General features: G+C 44.4%; 1 protein-coding gene across 12 annotated transcripts in view; it reads left to right on the top strand.

The window, feature by feature from the left end:
* The window catches only part of AKAP13 (A-kinase anchoring protein 13), a 332,086-nt gene that overhangs the window by 213,652 nt on the left and 97,016 nt on the right, over positions 1–21,418 (top strand). For all 12 annotated transcript variants that reach the window (XM_047086640.1, XM_047086632.1, XM_047086628.1 and 9 more), the window contains one exon: positions 18,104–18,179. In XM_047086640.1, the coding sequence (XP_046942596.1) occupies positions 18,104–18,179 (76 nt within the window). The remainder of the gene's footprint in view (positions 1–18,103; positions 18,180–21,418) is intronic.

Here is a 21,418-nt window from a genome sequence, read left to right on the forward strand (position 1 = left end):
GAAGAGGCGGCCGTCCACCTGCGTGCCTTGGGTGACCCCGTGAGGGGTGGGGACCTGGGCTCTGGTCGGTCACAGCTGGACTGCAGTGCAGTCCTAGGCGAGGAAAACACTGGCTTTCTCGTGAAGTTTGCTGCGTTTCCCTCCTTTGGGCTGGTTAGCAACGAGACCGCCTGGCCCGAGGAAGTGGTGACTCATCAGACCTTCTACACCCCCTTTGTAACTCCTGAAAAACCTTGTCACCAACTCCGGTTGCAATACTGACAGAAACTTAAGCACTAAATCTCTTTTCTTCCTTTCTCTTGTGGTATCTGCACCCCCTCACTCACACTCTCCAGGTCTGGCCACGACTTCCCTGGCCCTTGGAGGAAAAGGGTGGCAGCCTAATGCTCTTACAAGGAGATTTTCTTATTCTTGCCTTTCCCCACTCTTTTCCCCCTTTTTGCTTCTTTCACTTCCTTCTTTTTTCCCTCCCAGATCATTCACCAACCAAATGAGAGAGTGTCTGAAGTCAGGACGAGTTCTGGTGTAGGCCTGTCCCCCCAACCCCGGTTGTTGCCGGGGGGGGGGGGTGGCTCAGTAAGAAAACAGGCAGATGAAGTGACAGCCTCATGCAGAGAAAGTATTGGCACGGGTACCTGTTCACTCTGCTCCTTCCTTCTCTCCTTAATTCTCTTTAAGGCCCCTTCCATCACTCACGTTCTCCCCACCCGCATCCCCCCTGCAAAAACGCAAAAGACTGAACTCTTGCTTTTTAAACCCCGTCAGCCACTTTTGTAGCCACTTTGGATCCCAGAGGCACAGCCCGAGATCCTCGGCTGACATTTTTCTCACATGAAATCACTGGTTTGCATCTGGCAGGGAGCTGCGGTGCGCGCCTTGGGCACTTTGAATTTGCTGTCGTTCGTGGAATAGAGGAGTGTGTTGTACTCGCTCGTGATGTTTGGGACGGCCGCCTCCCCCCTTCATCGTGTTCCGGCTCGGACATCAGAGCGTTCGAGGTGCACCGTGCGATGCCTGACAGAGCCGTTTTCATAGGGGACGGTGTGGGGAGGAGGGGGGGAGGAGGGGGGGAACAGGAGCAGCAGGAAGTGGGTTGGAAAAGGAAGCCTTGTTTTTCTCTTCTTCGTCTGTGGATGAATCATGTTCCCACCACTGCAATTAGGTTTTCAAACCTCCAAGGCTGCTGGTTGTGGAGCCGAAAGGGCAAGTAGTGACGTTCCGAGGGTGAGGGAAAGAGGGGGGCTGGGGTAGGGGAGGGCCAGCGCCCAAGAAGGGAGGAGGGAGTAGAGGAGGAGTGGTCTTTCTCTTCTCCTTCTCCTCTGCTGTCAGTGGATATTCTCAGCTGAAATCAGAACCAAGCCCTACTGCCCGGTGAGCAACAGGCTGACTAAAGACGCGACTCTGAACAGAATCTCCAAGCGTCTACTTTTGTTTTTGTTTTTTCCCCTATAAAGGAAAAATTGATTTTCCTTGTTTTTTTGTTTTTTTTTTTTGTTGTTGTTGTTTTTTTTACCTTAACAGAAGTTAACGAGAGAATGAGAATGTTTTCATGGCATCCCTTTGAAGTAGAGTTGTCTTACCTTTTCCTCTCTTTCTCTTTTCCTGATAAAGTACATACTGGATTTTTATTGCCTGCTTTGGGTTTTTCCCCCACGTGTGTCAGCCATTATGCATAGCCGGTTCATCCTTAATTTTCCTGCTGGAGTGATCGCCGGGGATGGGAACGGTGTGTGCTTGTCTTTCACTCAAGATCTGCCTAAAGCACGGCATCAGGAGGCTGTTGTTTATATTATGAATTACAAATTTATCATCCCAGCTCTCTGAAGTTGCCAGAAAGTCCTCCATCAGTTCAAGGAATTGGATTCTGCTTGGTTTCTTTTTAATCATTTTTTGACCCTGTGAGGGTTTTGTAGAGAGAGGAGTCTGGAAGGCACAGATCTCCAGCTCAGCGTGAGAAATCCGGAACTCTGGACTTGGGGGAGTGCACTGGTCCCCCAGGTTAGCAGTGGGTACGTCTCCTACATTTTGTTTCCTCTCCTCTGCATTTGGACAAAAATGTATGAAAGGCACAAGAGGCGCTACAGCCTGTGTGACATCTCCAAGGTGGACAGGACTGTGGACGTGGTGCTGCTGAAGGTAAGGGGCCACACTGCAGACGTTCCAGAGCTCTCAGGCCCCTTCATCTCTGTGAACCCAGTAGCTGAGTCCCTAGCCTCCCTGTACTGGGAGAAAGGCTGAGAAGGTTGTGGGGAAAGTAGGGGTGGAGGGGTGAGGCTGCTGATTTTAAGGTTCTTAAGAGACAGATACTGGGAGGGGCTTAAGAATCATCATTGAACCACTTACTTTGGAAATGTCATTTTGCTTGCTTTAAAATGCATTCTTAAACTGAGCAGAACCTCATATTCTTGAAAACCAGAGAGGAAGAAATTCACCTTCAGAGCTGCTCTTCCCTGAGATATCTCTGTGTCCGTCTCTGTCCCTGTGATCCCCATCTCCTCACCTTCCCCTGCTCCAGCCCCATCTGTCTGATATCACTCTCTGTTGGTCTCCTTTTCTGCTTCTTAGTGTGTGTATCTCTCTCTCTCTCTCTCTGTCTCTCTCTTTCTCGCTCTCTGAGTCTCTCTTAACTGTTAGTCTACTGTCTCTCGCAACTCTTTAGGGGCAAGATAGACATTTATTTCCTTTGCAAGGGTCTCCAGCCTATTTATTGCAGTTGCAGAGTAGTGCTTCTGGCTTGGTTTGACTGCTTTTTTTTTTTTTTTTTTTTTTTTTTTTTTTACTGACTTTCTTGATAGCTGTATTTGTTTTCTCGGTGTCAGTGATGTTGGGTGTCAGAGCAGGATGGGGGTGGAGACTCTGCAGAGCTAATTGCTCACAGAAGGCATCCTTGCCTCTAAAATTAGTAAGGACTCCTCCAGCCCTAAGATGGGAGTCTGGGAATGTCGGACGACTCAAGGAGCACTTTTTGGAAGTTTAGCAGTTTTCTGGCAAAGGCAGGGGGAATTGGAAGCTAGCCAAACTGCTTCACAGATGCCAGAAGAGCCTCAGTACCTGAACTTGTGGCCCTATAAGCTAGTGGAGCCCAGGCATGGTGTTATTTCCCTGGTCAAGGACATTTGGGAACTGTGTTACCGATTTATCAATTCAGTTGATGACTTGAGACTTCGTAATATTTTTCCACTGGTCCATTGAGGCCGAGGAGAAGGCTAGAAGGTTTAGAAGGCTAGACCCGGAAGCCCATGGCTGGACAAGGGGCCAGGTAGGAGTTGTGACTTGTGGTAGAGTGGTAGGAGTTGTGATTTGTGCTAGAGTGGTGTCGCCGTCCCTCCTAATTGCTGTCAGGTAGCTGTCTGACCTGCTCGGCCTAGACTGAGCACTGTTGGTAAGTTGGCGTTTTGAACTGGTTCCGAGATACTGTTAATTTTAGTTTCTCCGAACTGTGATTACCTCTATGAAAGCACCGTGGTGGTTTAAGATTTTTGTCCTCATTTATTTACGAGAGCCCAGTTTTTAGGACCTTTGTATGCTTGACTCTTGATTTTACCTGTCTGGGGGGAAAAGAAAGTAGGGAAAGAGGGAGGGAGCCTAGAAAATCTCAGTGTAGGCACCACAGAGAATATCGTGCATTTAAAATAAGGCTAGGGGCACCTGGGTGGCGCAGTCGGTTAAGCGTCCGACTTCAGCCAGGTCACGATCTCGCGCTCCGTGAGTTCGAGCCCTGCGTCAGGCTCTGGGCTGATGGCTCAGAGCCTGGAGCCTGTTTCCGATTCTGTGTCTCCCTCTCTCTCTGCCCCTCCCCCGTTCATGCTCTGTCTCTCTCTGTCCCAAAAATAAATAAACGTTGAAAAAAAAAAAATTTTTTTTTAAAATAAATAAATAAAATAAAATAAGGCTAAAATGTGTAGTACTGTATGCTCTGGCTGGGCATGAAAGTTTGTTGGCCTCAGAGATGCTGTAACAAAACATTTCCACGTATGTTATTTCACGTGAGACTTAACTGCTCAGACAGCCACTGTCTCCCCCCCCCACTCCCCCCCCACCCCCCCACCATTCAGGTGAAGAGCTTAAGGGTTCTCTCGAGCCACAGTGAGGAATATGAAGTACTTGACTGACAAAGATGTGATTTTTTTTTTTCACAAGGCCACAGATAATAAAGGACATAATTAGTTTTTTTAGATGAATCTGTTTGCATTCGTTGTTGTTTTTTTTTTTCCTTACCATGCTGCCAACTATATAATGAAAGAGTTTTAGTGGAGAAGACATCACTTCTCAGAAAATAGGCATTTATTACAAATAGGTAAACACTAGGAGTCCTAAAACTAGTGTGTTTAAAATAAGATGGCTAAGTTGTGTGTTAATCTCTTTGTTTTGGAAACAGACAAAGGTGACATCGTTGAGAGCTGTTAATGACCTGTTCAGTGCCAGCAGCAGCCCTAAGTCCAAGGGCCACACAGTTCTTTAAAATCCTCATATTGCTTCAAGACAGGCGATACATAGAGAAAAAAGTACAAATTATAAGTGATTTGACAGGAATAAGCAGCAGACTATATAGAAAATAATGAGAAGGCCTATTTTCGATAGAAGATGTTTCTGAGGTGCTGACATTTAAAAAACTGATCTCCAGGGGCGCCTCGGTGCCTTAGTCAGTTAAGCATCCGACTTCGGCTCAGGTCATGATCTCGCCATTCGTGAGTTCGAGCCCCACATCGGACTCTGTGCTGACAGCTCAGGGCCTGGAGCCTGCTTTGGATTCTGTGTCTCCCTCTCTCCCTGCCCCCCGCTCACGCTCTCTCGCTCTCTCAAAAATAAACATTAAAAATTTTTTTTCTAACTTTAAAAAACTGATCTCCAGAGGATAGAAAGATACTGGCTATGCAAAGGGAAGGTGTTCCCAGAAAGAATGAACAGTAGATGCAAAGGCCCTGAGGCCTTCAGGAAAGAATTGGCAGGGCCAGTGCGTGGGGAGCCCTGCACAAGCAGAAGAGAGGTATCAGAAGAGTCATAAGTGGGACCTTAGGAAAGCAGGGCCTTGACAGCCATGAGGAGGAGGAGTTGGCTTTATTTGGATAGGTCACTTCTCAAACTATGTTTTGAAGAGATCCCTCTGTCAGTGTGGGAATAAGTTAGGCTGCCATTATGGCAGCCCAGGCATGGTAACTTGGTTTTGTGGTCTGCACTGGGAAGAGGTGGATGGATAGGAGGAGATCCAGGCATTTAGTTTTTACATTCCTAGTGTTTGTCTGATTTTGCATATGGAAAAGCAGGTGGGGATGGTCCATGGTTCTCTGAAGGTCTCACAGTGCATGTGTGATAGGTGATGGGATGCAATCCCAGATCTGATCGTCAAGGCCGATGCTTTTTCTTGCTATCCAAGACCTCCTCCTCCAGTCAGCCAGTTCCTTTTGTTACACAAATACGTGAATCAGTTTTCATTTATAAATATGGATGTATTTTTTTCTATCTTAGATATTGTCCTAGAAGCTATCTCAATTGTTTCTTTCCCAGAGCAGGAATGCCTTCCTAGCACTGAGGGCAGTGTCATGACCCTCTATTAATTAATTCTGTTGCACAATCTGTAGCAGATTTTTTTCCACAATTCTTTTTTTTTTTTTTTTGTCATTTAGAAGTATTCTCCAATTATATTTTGAGCTTCAGTATTTTTTTTTTTTTTTTAGTGTTTGTTCATTTTTGAGAGACAGAGACAGAGCACGAACAAGGAAGGGACAGAGAGAGAGAGAGAGAGAGAGAGAGAGAGAGAGAGAGACGGAGACGGAGACACAGAATCAATCCAAAGCAGACTCCAGGCTCTGAGCTGTCAGCATAAGCCAGATGCAGGGCTCAAACCCACGAACCCTGAGATCATGACCTGAGCTGAAGTCGGATGCTCAACCGACTGAGCCACCCAGGCTCCCTGAGCTTCAGTATTTTTAATCAGTGTTTTTAAAAAAATTATTATATTTGGGTGTATATGCCACTTCAGTTCTCAAGTGATCATGCATATGTTCTCACTCCACTTTTATCTATAGAAATTTGCTCTTTTACACAAATGCGTTTGCAGTTTTTTCATCTGCTCACTATAAGCGCTCAGAACAGTGTTGCTAATTCGTATTAAATGCTCAATAAGTCCAACTTCAGCCCAGGTCATGATCTCACGGTTCGTGGATTTGAGCCCCGTGTCAGGCTCTGTGCTGACAGCTCAGAGCCTGGAACCTGCTTTGGATTCTGTGTCTCCCTCTCTCTCAGCCCCTCCCCCACTCACACTTGGTCTCTCTCTCCTTCAAAAATAAATAAACATTAAAAAAAATTTTTTTAGTTGCTCAATAAGTTTGTTCATTGAATGAATCCATCTTCTAAGATTTGTAAGTAAGGATTCCTACGCATCCCACAACGTAAGCTTTGGTTAATGTACTGAAAGGTTGACATAAGAACATGGAGGTATGACCGTAAATACAAAACGTAGCTTGTGAGCCTGCTGCTGTGAAATTGCACAGTTACAACTCCAGCCCCTCCTGCTGGCATCGTAGTAAGTCGCTAGGTTAGCTTCCAAATTCTCATCCTGGGTGAGGTCCCCATGCTTTGTCTTACCCTGCACTCTGTCTGTTGGCTTCTTCAGTTTTATATAGTTGGTTTCATCGTAGCTCTTCTGTATCAAGGCCTTCCCTTAAGATTTCCCTAAAGCTGCATACATTGGTCTTTGTCCTCAGGTCAGCTCTTGCTTCCCGCCATCAGCCTCCAACATCCCTGGAATCTTACCTCCTTTCTGAATTCTCTGCTAAATAGTAAGGTGCGTAAGTTAATAGTGTTCCTCAGTCACTTTCACCTCCGCCCCCCAGCCCAGTACACACATACACATTGCTCTTCCTCGCCATTTGATATTCCCTTGACTACTTCCTCTTGATGTGTGTATCTTCTGGCTCTTATGATAAGTGGTTGGTAACCATGAATCACATGCTCAGAATGGGATATGGGAGAATTTTATTATTGGCAGAAACCCTCTGGTAGCAACGTGCCCATTTTTGTCAGCATCCTTCAGAAAGCTCGTATGGAACTCACAAGTTGGTGAAAGATAGAAATTTTCACCTAACGTAGTTCTGTAGCTAATTCATGGTGGGCATTCCTAAGACCAGTGTTAACACAAGAGGACACTACATATCTGAAACTTACGCAAAACTATCATACCAAAGAGAAGAGCGTCAGACTCCTGGAATGACTGCTAATAAGAACTGATTTTAGTCTAAGAGCTGTTTCTGTTTTACCAATTTTTATAACTTTGGGTACCTGGGAAGATATTGTCTACTTAATAATAACAGGACTCTTCATGTTATTGATGCTTTTTTGAGAGCAGACTTTGTAGCTAGTAATTAAGAGTGTCAGGTGAACGCTTAAAAGATTTGCAACCGTGGTTTGTGTGCACTGAGTGAAAATATTTGTGGAGGAGGACACCCCCCCGTCCCTGTGATGTTTGGGCAGGCCACATGAGCTCGTTAGGTAAAGCTCAGAAGGAGTACTTGGACTTTAACTCTAGTGCCATTTTCCAGAGAAATACACATCCTTTGGAAGTTTGTTTTCTCTAAGACACTTCCACGGCCGCCTCAACGAAGATGTGGGGAGGCTGAGGACTGAGGACAACTACGTCTGTCTGCTCCGTTGCAGTCTAATTCCTGGAAAGATTTTGACTCAAGCGTTGGCTTCCATGTCCGGATGGTGGGTTTTTGCTTCCTTTTGTTCAGCCTCGTCTCTCTGGCTGGGTCTCCTGAGACAGTTGAAAAGGAAGTCAATAGGAGCAGTGGCTGGGAAGGCTGGGTGTAACCATAAGCCGCGTTATTAGGATGTTCAGATATAAACAGTAGGAGAAACACTGCCAGAAACAAAAGGCAGTTCCCTGTCTGCTGGAAATATGTACAGCTCTATTTTCAGACTGATGGGAACACAACGTGGGTGCAGTTTAGATAATCACAAGGAGTCCCAGGCTTCGTGGCAGGAACAAAAACTTACCCAGATGGGTCTGACATTCCTTCTGAACTTCATTTTGCCGTGCTCCATATGCACAGTAGCTCACCAGAACTTTGGATGTTGAACACCCATAGCGTCCATGATCCTACGTATTATGGAGGTGCTATGGACAAAGGCCTAAGTTTGTTCTTTAGCTAAAGAATCATAAATGGAGTCAGAGCCAGAAAGTGGCTTTTTGGTAACTAATTCCTCCAAAAACATGAATATTTAATGGTAGAGTTTCTGTTTCCCTGATTTCCAGCCAAACACAATTTCTGAATGATCTTGAACTCCCCTCTCCTACCCATTCGGGCAGTTGCCAATCCTGTATTTTGCTCATACGAGCTCAAAGATGCCATAGGGCAAAATCTGGAGAGAGGGACTCATAATCATCTTTGTTTTTCTCTTAAAACTCAAATTATTGATAGTCTCAACACTGTTGTTTCTTCCTTTTCTGTCTCCTAATTCTTCTAACAATCAGAATCTCGCCAAGCCTAGTCTCCAAGCTGGCTAAGAAGAGTGTTAATAGTACAGAGAACCAACGTATCTGTTTATGTGAAAATCTCCATCTTAGAGGTCACCTCTTGGAAAAGAGACTAACAGGAGAACAGGTGTGTTACCGTGTTTGTAGTCAGGGCTTGGTGATGTATCTGAAGATCCATCTGAAGGCCTGTAGGAAGCACTCTGAAAATGTTTCATGTAGCCATGTGGTGTGGCCTTTAAGTTGGCTGTTGGTGTAAGTGAGAAAGAGACAGAGTTGTTGAAGAACAGAACCGAGACTAGGGCAGATTCATCTGTGACATCAGATTCTGAAACCCATCAGAAGGAGGAGGAGATGTTTTGTAATCTGGTTTATATCTCCTAAGTGGTTGATCTCTGTAGTAAACGCCATGTGTTTCACACAAGAAGACGGTATGCTGGGTGCTGCTGTCACTGAATACGATGTGGTGGAAAACGCTGAGACGTGTTTTGGCATTCTTTCCACACTCGGTGCGCATGGAGTTTGCCCTCTGGTTAGTGGCATTGACCATGATTGGTAGTATCTGGCCCAGAGTTCCAGCTCTGCCCCTCACTATGTGGGCCCCTTTGGCCACTTTTCTCTGTTGCTGGCTGCACAATCATCTTGTTTTATCGTTGGGAGGCTACACGTAACATAAAATCTGCCACGTTTAGGTGCGCAGTTAATTTGGTGGCCTGTCACGTTGTTGTGCACCCGTTCCCGCCAGCCATCTCCAGAACTTTCTCGTCTTTGCAAACAAACTCTCTACCCATTCACCAATAATTCCATGTTTGTCCCTCCCTGCCAGCCCCTGGAAACCACCATTCTATTTTTTTGTCTGTGAGTTCAACGACCCTGGTTACCTCATAGACATGGAATCACAGTGTTTGTCCTTTTCTGACTGGTTTATCTCACTGAGCGTACTGTCTTCAGGGTTCATCCATGCTGTAGCGTGTTGGGGTTCCCTTGCTTTTGAAGGCTGGGTGGTGGTGTTCTATGACGTGTGTAGGTCACATGTATGCATTCATCTGCGGATGGACATTCGTTGTTTCCACCTTTTGTCTGTCGTGAGTAATGCTGCTGCGGACACAGGCGTACAAATATCTGTCTGCGTCCCTGCTTTCGATTCTTTTCAGCATATACCCGGAGGTGGAATTGCTGGATTGTATAGCAATTCTCTGTTGAATTTTGGGAAGAACCACCACACTGTTGCACAGTGACTGCTGCGTTTGACATTCCCACCAGCAGCGCCCAGGGTTCCAGTTTCCCTGCACCCACACCCACACTTGTTATTTTCTCAGTGGCTCCTTGGAGGCGAGGAGGTGATAATAGCCATCCTAACGGGAGCGACGTAGCGTCTCATCATGGTTTTGACTTACGTGCATTTCCCTGGTGCACACTCACTTTTGTGCTGGTGATGTTTGTAAGAGTTCAGAAGTAGCAGCTTTCCAAGCTGCTCCGTGCACACATGTGTGTCGTCCCACACGAAGGAACGCTGCCTTCGGAGTGTCTCCTCTCTGCGTGTTGGGCCTTGGCTCTCGTGCACATCTTCTCACCTGTTACCTCAGTGGCAAATGAAGCCAGCATCCAGCCTTTCTCTCGAGATCCCTAAACTTCTTCAACTATTTGAAAGGCGTCTGAACACCTCAGACTCAGCACAGCCAAATAGAACAGGCAGCAGCATCTTCCTGCCTGCTGGATTTCCCGCTGGTTAAATGGTGGGTTTGGGGCCCTCTGTCTTATTTCTGTGGATTCTGCCCTCCATGCCAGCTTTTTGCTCCTCTGCTTCTGTCTCCAGAGGGCATCTTCCCAGTCCGGGTGCACACTGCCGCTAGGCTAGGCCACAGGCTCCTCCTACCACCCCATTTTCTCCATGTTCTTCGAGAGCTGTGTTCCTGGCACGGTACCGCTCTGCCTCCCCTGCTGATGTCGTTGGGGGGAGGGTCCGCCCTTGCTCGAGAACAAAGCCTGGCTCACTATGGCCCTATCTCCTGTTCACCTTTCCTCAGTTTATACTTCCGGGAACCTTTGGGCTTTCTGTGCTTCTCAGACATGTCTCAGGAAAAGGTCTGCATGCTGGGTTCCGAGGATATTCTCCAGAACCAATGACTGGACACACACATGCATGTTTCTGGTGAGGGTTCACGGCTTCCCTCAGGTTCGGAAGGAGTCTGTGCCGTAGAAGGCAATGAACTCCAGCTCTGAAGTGTCCTGACTACTTGGCTCATCTGTTTTTTCCACATGGCTGGAACTCCCTGCCTCTCCTCCTCTCTCTCTCCTGAGCATACTGTGCTCGCCTCAGAAGGCCCACCTCATATACCACCACCTCTGTTAAGTGTTTCTCACATATCCGAACCAGAAATTATCTTTTGTTATTCTAGGGGCTTCCTTCTTAACCTCTGTGGGTTTCTGGGACTTGTGTCTCTATTGTATTTCATTAACTAAACCGTGTTTCCTGACCTGTGGTCCACAGTTGGTGGAGGTACTCATATCTGCCATCCTGGATGGCACATGGATGCAAATGTGGCCCATGGCATTTTTGTTTAAAAAGAGTTTCTCATACTTTTCAACTGTGAGATGTCCTGTCCTATGCAAAATGTAGACAGGATCATGTCCTACCCGTCTGCCTAAGCTGTGCCTGAACACTGTTTCTTGCCTAATGGGGGGGGGGGTGTCCCCAACATGTTGACCAGGGATGGATCTGCCTGTAGCTGACAGCAAGAGAGCTTGAGGAAGCCTTTTTATGCTAGAATTCCCCATCCTGCCCTGGTGAAAAAGTCTTGATTCACTTGAAACCTTACTATTTTTCAATATAGATTTTACTTTTAAATGTTTATAAATGAATCTGAATTCAGAAGAGGGAACTGGCTGAAACTGCATCATAGCCAGATTCTCCTAGGTGTCCTGTGTCCATGGAGGTGGTGCATCTTATCAGCACCACCAGTTAGTTAATGCTCTTCATTAACTGTCAGTGACGGCCACAGGCGCCTAGGCCTAGGCAGAGCCCCCATTAACAGTCAGTGACGGCCACAGGCGCCTAGGCCTAGGCAGAGTCCTCCCCCTTCCCCCCTCCCCCCCCCCGACACAGAGAACATTTCTCTCAATTACAGCATCCTGAATTTCAAACACTTGGCACCCACTGTCCCATGCGTTGTTTCTTTTTGGTAATACTTTTATTTTCTAAATATATTTGCCTAAAATAAACAGTGACTGTTTTCCAGCTAATCTTCTCCAGGGATCTGAAATGCACTTGGCCAGATCTTTTCCAGTTTAGTATTGTTATTAAAACTTGTTTAAACAGTTGTTGAGTTCCAAGGCAAAGAAAAAAGTAACAAGCGGTACCCATGGACTCGGGGAAAGAGAGCTGGATGGAAGCAGGGAGAACGCCCTCCCGGCTTCTAAATACTGAACTCACTGGGTGGAGTCACTTCACCTCCTTTGGCCTCACTTGTGTTTGTTTACGGATCTGGTAAAGGCAGGCGGAGTGAGAATCCTGAAGGCTCTCCTCGCTGTTCTCTGTAAAATCATGGAGGATAATGAACTCAAAGATTATTCATTAAGCATCCCCCACGAAACATGCCCTTGCTTCTTGGCACCTCCCTCCCCAGGAATTAAAGGTGTGTTTCTGTTCTCAAGAAGCTTGGTCTCTGGAGCAGGTGCAGTCACCAGTGACAGTGCAGTCCACACGCAAAGATACTCTCCCCAAATCTAGCCTCACCGAGTGTGTGGCCTCCTCTCCCAAATGGCATCGTGCCCTGTTGTGCGGCAGGAGAAAGGTCATGTCTAGCTGACAGTTATTTTATAAACTGTAAAGTGCCCTGAATCTAGAGAGATAAACACATGTTTCACAGCTTTCATTCTGATCTCACCTGTCCTGTGAAAACCTGCTCTTTGCAGAGTCACGAGAAACCTCACAGTTACCCAGTCCAGTAACTTCTTTTTTTTTTTTTTTAATCTGTTTTGACTTCTCTGCAGTGGTTGGCACCACGGACCTACCTTCTGTTTTCTGCCCTCTGCTTCCTTAACTCCTGTGAAACTAGGCTCCCTGAATTCTTCTGCTTCTACCAGGGTGTGGCAGTCTCTGACTTCTCCACTCTGTTGTGCAATGCCTTGTGTGGAGCGGAAGAATGGCAGAACATCGTTGCTCTGGCCCCATGTCTTTGCTTGTGTCATTTGTGACCTAGTCAGAAATGCAGGCAGCACGTAAAATATGGCTCCTCCTTCCAGTGGTCCGCTCACTTGGGCTCTCATTCCTGCTAGTGACAGCACACATTTAATACCTGCTGTGTGCGAGGACCTTAGGAAGTGAACATTTTCATGTCTCTCTCTCATAAACTGGGCGTCCTTTCAGGACACGCTCTTTACTACTTCTGCTTTTAAGGCTTCACATAGAATTTGATACACAGAAGGTATTTAAATACTTTTTTTTTTTTTTTTTGCTTTAAATAAGGAGGGAGACAAACCTGAGGGTGAAGAGCATTCCATCTTCAGACTGTCTTCCATTCCTAGAAAGTAACCAACAGATTAAAATACATTTTCCATTTAAAAAACAAATACTCCCATGAGACACTACTTCTCACCTGCTAGGATGGCTGCAATCAGATGGACAAGAATCATAACCAGCGTGGGCACGGATGCGGAGAAAGAAAACAGCCATACGTTGCTGGCAGGGACATCACATGATGCAGCCACTTTGGAAAAGTCTGGCAGTTCCTAAGAATGTCTAATATAAAGGTTATCATGTGACCCAGCAGTTTCACTCATTAGGTATAAACCCAGGAGAAATGAAAACACGTGCAAACAAAAACTTGTATGAGGATTTTCATAGCAGCATTATTCCAAACAGCCAGAGAATGAAAACAACCAAAATGCCCGTCAGTTGAAGAATGAATGAATGAATAGAATTAGGGCATCCCCACACAGTGGAATATTATCTAGTAGTAAAAAGAATGAAGTACTGGTGCTACGACATAGGAAAACCTTGAAAACACTTTGCTAAGTGAAGGAAGCCAGTCACAAAAGATCACGTAATGCATGATGCCATTTATGTGAAGCGTTCGGAGTAGGCAAATCCATGGAGACAGAAAGTGGATTCATGATTGCCCAGAACTGGGTGGGGTTTGAATACTAATGGATACGGTGTCTTCTTGGCATGATGAAAATATTCTAAACTTAGTGATGATGGTTACAGCAGGTCTGCAAATACCCTAAACCACTGATTCATAGACTTAGACGGGTGAGTTTTAGAGTATATGAATTACACTTAAGTAAAGATGTTAAAATGCCAAATTACACCCCAACCCCCCCCCCCACACACACACACACACACACTCCCACTCAGTGCACTGTGGTATGTATCCTGGTTTTGATCCTGGAACAGAAAAGAATGTTAATGGAAACAGAAATAGAATCCAAATCAAGTCTAGGATTTAGTCAATGGTAATGTACCAATGTTGGTGTCTTACTGTTGATGAAGGCACCAGGGTTTCATAGGATGTTAACATTGGAGATACTGGTGAGACAGGGTACATGAGAACTCTGGGCTATCTTTGTAACTTTTCTGTCAACTTAAAGTTACTACGAAATAGAAGGCTTTCCAGAATCAATTGTAAAAACCAAAAAGTAACTTGTAAAAAAAATTTGGGAAACAACAGAAAAGTTAAAATATTGTCTCTCTGTGTTCATTCAGGCATAATCATTCAATGAAAAACTGAGTCAGATTAAGGTTTTTCACCACATAGGTGTGATCATATCAAGAGACTTCTGCCTGCCCCTGTGTTTAAGTGTTTTTGATGCTATTTAATATATACTACTTGTCAAAACTGTGATAGGTCTGAGATTTTACCCTACTCTCAAGCTCCCAAGTTAGTCTGACAGTTTCACGGCTGCTGCCTGAAGTCACAGGGCTTCCTGGGTCAGGGGCAAAGGGGTTTATTACTCATTGCACAAAAAGCACCATGAGCATCAGTTTCTTGTTGGTTCCTCTTGCTTCCCAAGTTCCCCAGGGACAGCCCAGAGGGGGTCCCAGGTGGATCCTATGTCACGGCCAAGAAACCCCACTCTTAGGAAACTTCAGTCCTTATAATGGGCACTGAGCCTGCCTGATCTTTGCCCTTGACTGAGACATTGTCTTTGTTATGCTGACAGTAGACAGACCTGCCCTTTGCTTCAGAAACAAACAGTATCTCTATCTTCCAGAGTTGTTTGATACACACATTTTTGAAAAGATAATTTAGAACAAAAGGACAATCAATGCCTTTGCTCACAAGACATGGAGAGATAGGAGAGACCCATGAAGAATGTTCTTCCAACATTAACATGTTCTCACCACTGTTATTTCAGAAATTAGTGTATTCAGTTAGAGATTTGATTTCGTCTTAATTTCATTGTTTCAGTATTTATTACATTATTTTAAATAAATATTTTAATATTTTATTTTTATTAAAACACGATTTTTTTTTTAATTTTTTTTTCAACGTTTATTTATTTTTGGGACAGAGAGAGACAGAGCATGAACGGGGGAGGGGCAGAGAGAGAGGGAGACACAGAATCGGAAACAGGCTCCAGGCTCTGAGCCATCAGCCCAGAGCCCGACGCGGGGCTCGAACTCACGGAGCGCGAGATCGTGACCTGGCTGAAGTCGGACGCTTAACCGACTGCGCCACCCAGGCGCCCCAAAACACGATTTTAAACGTCTTGTTTATATTATATACTATTACTATATCATGAACTGCTTATGTATATTATGTTATTTTACAAATTGTTTAACTTACTTTTTATAACACGCAAACCTAAAAAAGGACATGAAAAGTATAGTCAGTCCCTTACATATTGAAGGCAAAGAATGTCCAGTTTACTCAGTGGCCACGGAGTTGAAAAGGCAATGAAAAATATTCTGAGATGTAGAGTTTTAGCAAAGTCTCCTAAAATGTCGGCTGAAGTTAGTGAAGGTCACAGAGGGAGAACACAATGTCATGACAGTTCAGAGCAGCGTATTCTTCACTACTTTAAAGGATCTTCTCAGCTTTTTTGCTTCTGTTAATTATTCGAATTTGTGCTGTATTCCTGCAGTCTTTTCCTATTTGGGGAATAAAAGGAAAAGCAATTTTTTTTTTCTCTTTCAGCCTCAAAATGTAGCTTTCTACTGAAGTATAGTAGTTCTGGACTCTTGTTTCTACTGTTAGCAGAGAAACATTTCACTCCGGTGAAGTTTGGCTCATTTCAAATGAGATGTAGTTTTCAGTAAAGAAATCCTGCTCTGAATGAATGATTTTTTTTTTTTTTTTAAGAAAATTTGCTGTTTGATTTCTTTGAAAGGTATGGGTAGGGTTTGTTAAAGTTACTGAATTTGAGGTTACTTCCTTATTGGGCACACTCAAATTACATTTTAAAGGGCCTACTTTGCATAATCCCAGGGACCCAGCAGAAGATCGGTTTCCATTCAGATCACTCTGAAATTTTTGGCATGGGTTTGTAACATACCAGGAACCAAAACGTGCATGGCCCCTGGTCCCTGCCTCCTGTCCTCTCCCTAACGGTGAGATAGTCAAAAGGAGCAAATGATTTGCTGTTTTGTTTCATGTAGATCTAGGTTTGCAAGAAGCGTATTAATTCCTTGCGTTTCTTGTTGGTCAAACAGTTGGTTTGACAGAACGTCCTGGAGCTTTCTGCCTTATCCCATGTGGCATATTTGATGATACTGTTCTCTCATCCCTTCGTGGGATGAACTTGGCCATGACAGCTTGACCTTTTTTCTACGTTGCTGGATTCGGTATCTTAATATTTGTTCAGGATTTTGCATCTGTGTTCCTAAGGGATACTGATGTACGTTTTCTTATAATGTCTTTGTCTAGTTCTGGTGGCAGTGTGATGCTGGACTCCTAGAAACAAGCTGTATATAGTTCCTGCCTCCTGTATTTTGTAGAAGAGTTTGTGTAGAATTGGCATTATTTCTTCCTTCAGTGTTTGGTGGCATTCACCACTGAAACCATCTGGGCCTGAAGATTTCATTATAGGAAGGTTTTTAACTAAATTCAATGTCTTTAAAAGAATAAGGGTATTCAGATTATCTTTATCTTCTTGAGCGAATTTTGGTAGTTTGTGCCCTCCATGAAATGTTTCCATTTCATCTGACTTGTGAATCTGTTACAGTAATGTTATGCATAATATCCCTTTGTTATCCTTTCGGTATCTGTTGGAACTGTGATGATGACTTCTTTAATTCCTGATACTGGCAGTTTGTAACTTTTGGTCTTGGTCAGTGTAGCTAGAGCTTTACTGATATAGGGAACCAGGTTATGGTTTCATTGACTTTTTGTTTTCCATTTCATTGAGACCTGTTTTTCTAGTTTCTTAGAAGCTTAGATCTTTGATTTGAGACCTCTCTTTTCTAACATAGGCACTTAATGTTATAAATTTTGCTCTAAATCCTGTTTTAGCTGTATCTCACAAATTTTTATATGCGATGTTTGAATTTTTCAGTTGGAGATGTTTTCTAATATTTAATATATAATAATTCCTAAAGATCTCTTCTTTGATTCATGGATTTTTTAACAGGTTTTTTTGTGTGTTTTTGTCTTGCTTTGTTTTTTAAATCTTTGCGGTTTTTCCAGGTAACTTCTCATTTTGGTTTCTGATTTGATACTCTTGCGGACAGAGCGCATATGTAGTATGATTTTAATCTTCAATTTGAGATTTCTCTTATGCCACTGAATATGGTCTGTTGTGGTGAACATTCCGTGTGTACTTGAGATGTGTGTCCTGCTGCCTTTGGGTGAATTGCTCCGCATTTGTTGGTTAGCTCAAACTGCTTGGTAACGTTTTTCAAGTTTTCTGTATCTTTGTTGATTTTGTGTTTACTTCTTTTATCAGTTACGGGGGAGACGACTTTTGAAATCTGTCACGGTAATTTCATACTATCTTAAATGTAATGAAAGTAGATGGTTATGATGTTAATAAGATGGCTGAGCATTGTAAAGGCTAGGTTTTTTTAAAAAAAAATATTTTAAGGGAGTCTGCTCTTCTTAAAATGCTTTAGATTCATGTAGACTTGTATTCCATTGCCAGTGCTGTCATAATGATCTCAGCAACTCCGCTGAGCCTAGTTACTCTTTGGGTACAGATAATACAGACTTCTCGAAGCTCTTGTGGGGATTTAGATAATGTACATAGAATCCTAACCTGATACCCAGTGGATAGTAAATCTTGAAGAAACAGAAGTTATTTTTGTGTTTTTAACTTGTAAATGAAGAGATCAAATATGTATTGTAATCTGCGATGCATTTCATGTTACTCATCATTATCACTGTGTTACATATTAAATGTATTATTCTTATATTATTTCACCCTCGGCCGGCACCAGGCCTTCCTCCTTGTGTGTCTTTTTCCTGTTGCTTTTACTGACGGTCTCCTTAGAGCCTTAGTGGAGTAGGGCATGCCTTGATTGTGTTGTGAAAGGGGTTTTTTTTTCCTTCCTATAATTTTACCTACTGTATCATAAAGTATTAAAGAAAAAAGTAGGAGTGTTGGTACAGTAGATATGTTTGCAGCAGCCATCACATCATCCCACATTGCTTCACTATCTGAACATCGATCTGTTTCTCTTTCCTTCAGATAAACCGGGAAAGCTGGTGTACAATACAGCCGTGCCCTGATGCAGCGTCTCTCTTGGCTCCCACACAGAGCCCAGGTGAGCCGGGGTTTTCCAGCTTCCAGTTGCGTGAATAACTGTATCTAAAAACGTCCATTTCCTAGCTCTGGAGCCCCCCTCTAATTACCAGAGCGTTTTCGGAGGTCTGTCCTTCCTGACCAGGCCATACAGTAAGTCAGAAGAAGGGGGTAAGAGCAGTTTGGGTTTGTAGGCGTTTTTGGCCCCCCTGAGAATGAGTAGTGTCATGTAATTACCTAAGTTTCGTTTTAGTGGTAAGTCTTCACGTGTGGCTTTATGACTTACTGATTCTGTGAAGGCGTCTCTGCTGTGTGCGTACATATGATCGTGGTTTCTCAATCCGATAACAGCTGTAAATACTTACTAAGAACTAAACTAGAGAGCCCTCAGTTTTAGCTGCGCATTGAAATTCTCTGGGGGGCTTTAGGAATACACTGCTGCCCGGGTCCCGCTCCCAGACGTCCTGATTTAGTTGGGCCTGGGGTGTGAGCCGGGCCTCAGAAGCTTTGAAAGCTCCCTTGGCGAGTCCACTGCGCAGCCAGGGTCGAGAACCATCAGCTTTGGAAGTACCGTGGGCAGTTGAGGTATCAGTCACAGCACGTGAGGGTCAGCTGCCGACACCTGGCTTGTTCGTGACACAGCGCGTGGCTTGTGGTAGGAGGCCCCACCTTCTACCCAGTGTAGCCACTAATTCACAGTGAAGAGAGGAGTGTTGCCCAGTGTCTGTGCTCCCTGTGGTCTCCCATCTGTACAGCACTGCTAGCTTTCCTCAGTGGGTGGTGTTGAAGGACGTGGCGCCTCTACGTCAGTCCCTGTGCCTGTTGCAGAGCTGCCACGTGAACGTCATTTGGTCTCCTGAGTCGACCTGAGTCAACAGCACCTTTGTTTACCTTCACAAGTTTTAGTGACCTGCTGTAAAACTTACCGAGTCCCCATCGACTGGTCTTTGTAGAAACAGTTTAGCTGGGGGTGTCTCGCATAGTACTAAATTGAAAGGCACGCTGTCCACATCCTAGGTCTCCCAAGAGTTTTCCTCCGGATTCTCAGCTCTGACTTCACTCCAAAGGAAATGTTGGAGACAAATACGAAAAGTGGTTTTTCTCCAGTTTTGTCTCAGATGGTCGTGTTCAGAGTCCCTGCCTGTTACAAGATTGACCCTATTCACAGACTTAGCTGACACTTCCCTCACCCAGCCCCCCTAGAATCTTGTACTTAAAAGTATACTACTCACCATATCTTGGGCTGTTGTGGGCATTTTCCAGAAGTGTCATTACTCCCAACCATCCAGACAGCAGAGCTCTCTGCTGTGGAAGGGTTAAATGAGGCTGTCTGACAACTTGAGTGTTCACAAGGAGTTTCTTCACACACTAGAGTTTAATTTATTCACTTAAAGAAATGAATTTTGAACCCCTGAGCATTTTTCCCAGGACATCATCTTGAATTTTATTGACTCTCCCTGCCCCCCGCCCCACCACACAAACACACTTGGCCTTCTTAGACACTTCTTGACTTCTTAGAGTCTTTTTAAATCTCACTGTAGCAAAATCTGAGATCTGGATTGTGCTTTGGAACTTCAGACCTGAGGTTTTGATTTTAGGTAAATTGTTTGGTGAATTCTGGGTACTTTGGATCTTAGAGATTTCCTTTACTTTATAAACACAGTTCAAGAGATCAATAGTGTAAAAACCAAAGAAGATCATATGTTTTAAAATCACTTTGGATATTCTTCAACTCTGGATAAATACAAATTTATTTAACTACGAATAAATACAAATGCATTACGATTAGCATCGTTCAGCAAATGCGAGTGGGCGCTGCTGGTAGGCTTTCCTCCCTTTCCCTACTGTAATTTGTTTGCCTATATATAATTTTAAACCCACATGAGTAGGGAGCATCTTAAAAATGACACGTTTTGCTAGCTTTTAAAGAAGCTAATGTCTCAGGACACAGAAGTTTATAGGCAGAATTATGTATGAGTCATAAAATAGGACTGGCTCACCTCAAGGTAATGTCCGTCCTGGATGCTTGTTACATCACTCAGTATGGGTTAGTGAAGCCTTAACTTCATTAGGTGTGTTTATCACAGGCCTGCTGGGTGCTGAGGGGCAGAGTCGTGGCTACTATTTGTATAAATTATTTCTAACTGTCACTACAGGTATTTGAGGGAGGTACAGTCATCCCATTTGATTGGTATGGCAGTGGAGACTTAAGGGGTTAAATGACTTCTTGCCTGGGATTTTTGTACTAAAAGTAAGCAGACCTGGCTCTAAGGCAGATAGATGTGACTCTCAAACCAGCCAGTGTTCATTGTTCTTGCGTATACCTTCACGTGTTACTACTCCATGTTATTCGTTAGGAGAGGGCGTGTGAGAAGACATACGACACAGGGGGTAGATTGGCTTTGCCTTTAGGGCCCCCCTCTGTTTGTGGGGTTGCATAATGGCTTATGGTCATTTTCTCCCCCTAATCCCTTGTTTTCATACCCTTCCCCACCTCACTCCCCCAACTCAACAGTCAGGATTGTATCACACAGCGGAGTCTTATCCCAGCTCGATTTGTGCTCCCTTGTAGTGCTGGCTCGGATTTATTTTCTGGGTGAACTCTTCCTACCAGGGCCGAATCTGGATATTCCCCGTGAATTTTCCATTAGAGTGTCTCAAGTTGGTTTGTTTTCCAGTCTGGAATGTGGACGTGGTCTATTTGCCCGCTGGAGAGTCGGCAGCTCAGCATAGTTGCTGTGACAGCCCTTTCTTTTCTTGGCCAGCCCCCTGGTTTCCCCTCAACCATGAAGTGGAGTTTTTGATTTTTCCAAGTGGGGAGAGAGGGAGAAGTAGAAAGGTTACACCCACCTACTCCGCCTAAGCTTGTCCATACTCTCCAAAATGGGGGGGGGGGGGGGTTGGGTCGAGAATACCCATGATTCCAAGTCTTGTAGAGACAGAGCCTATTCCCACTGAACTGAAGACTCAGAAATAGCTTGGACCAAGATTGAAATGGATTGAGGTCAGTTTTTTTCTTCAACTGAAACATTCTGAGATTTATCTGTGGATCCTGTAGCATCATTTGTGTATTTCTGTGTTGAAATTGTCTTCCTAATATGTCTGTTTCTACTACAAAGTTGCATACTATCCCCCTACCACCACCATGCAGGTGCACACACACACTCTCTCTCTCTCTCTCTCTCTCTCTCTTTAAATGTCTCTTTTTATTTGGATAATCCTCAGTACCTAGTCAAATGCCCTACTAGGAGAAAAGGTAAT

The sequence above is a fragment of the Lynx rufus genome, unplaced genomic scaffold (assembly GCF_022079265.1).
Source record: "Lynx rufus isolate CCGP_SWC_20201006 ecotype Redwood Valley unplaced genomic scaffold, mLynRuf1.p SCAF_21, whole genome shotgun sequence".
NCBI lineage: Eukaryota > Metazoa > Chordata > Mammalia > Carnivora > Felidae > Lynx > Lynx rufus.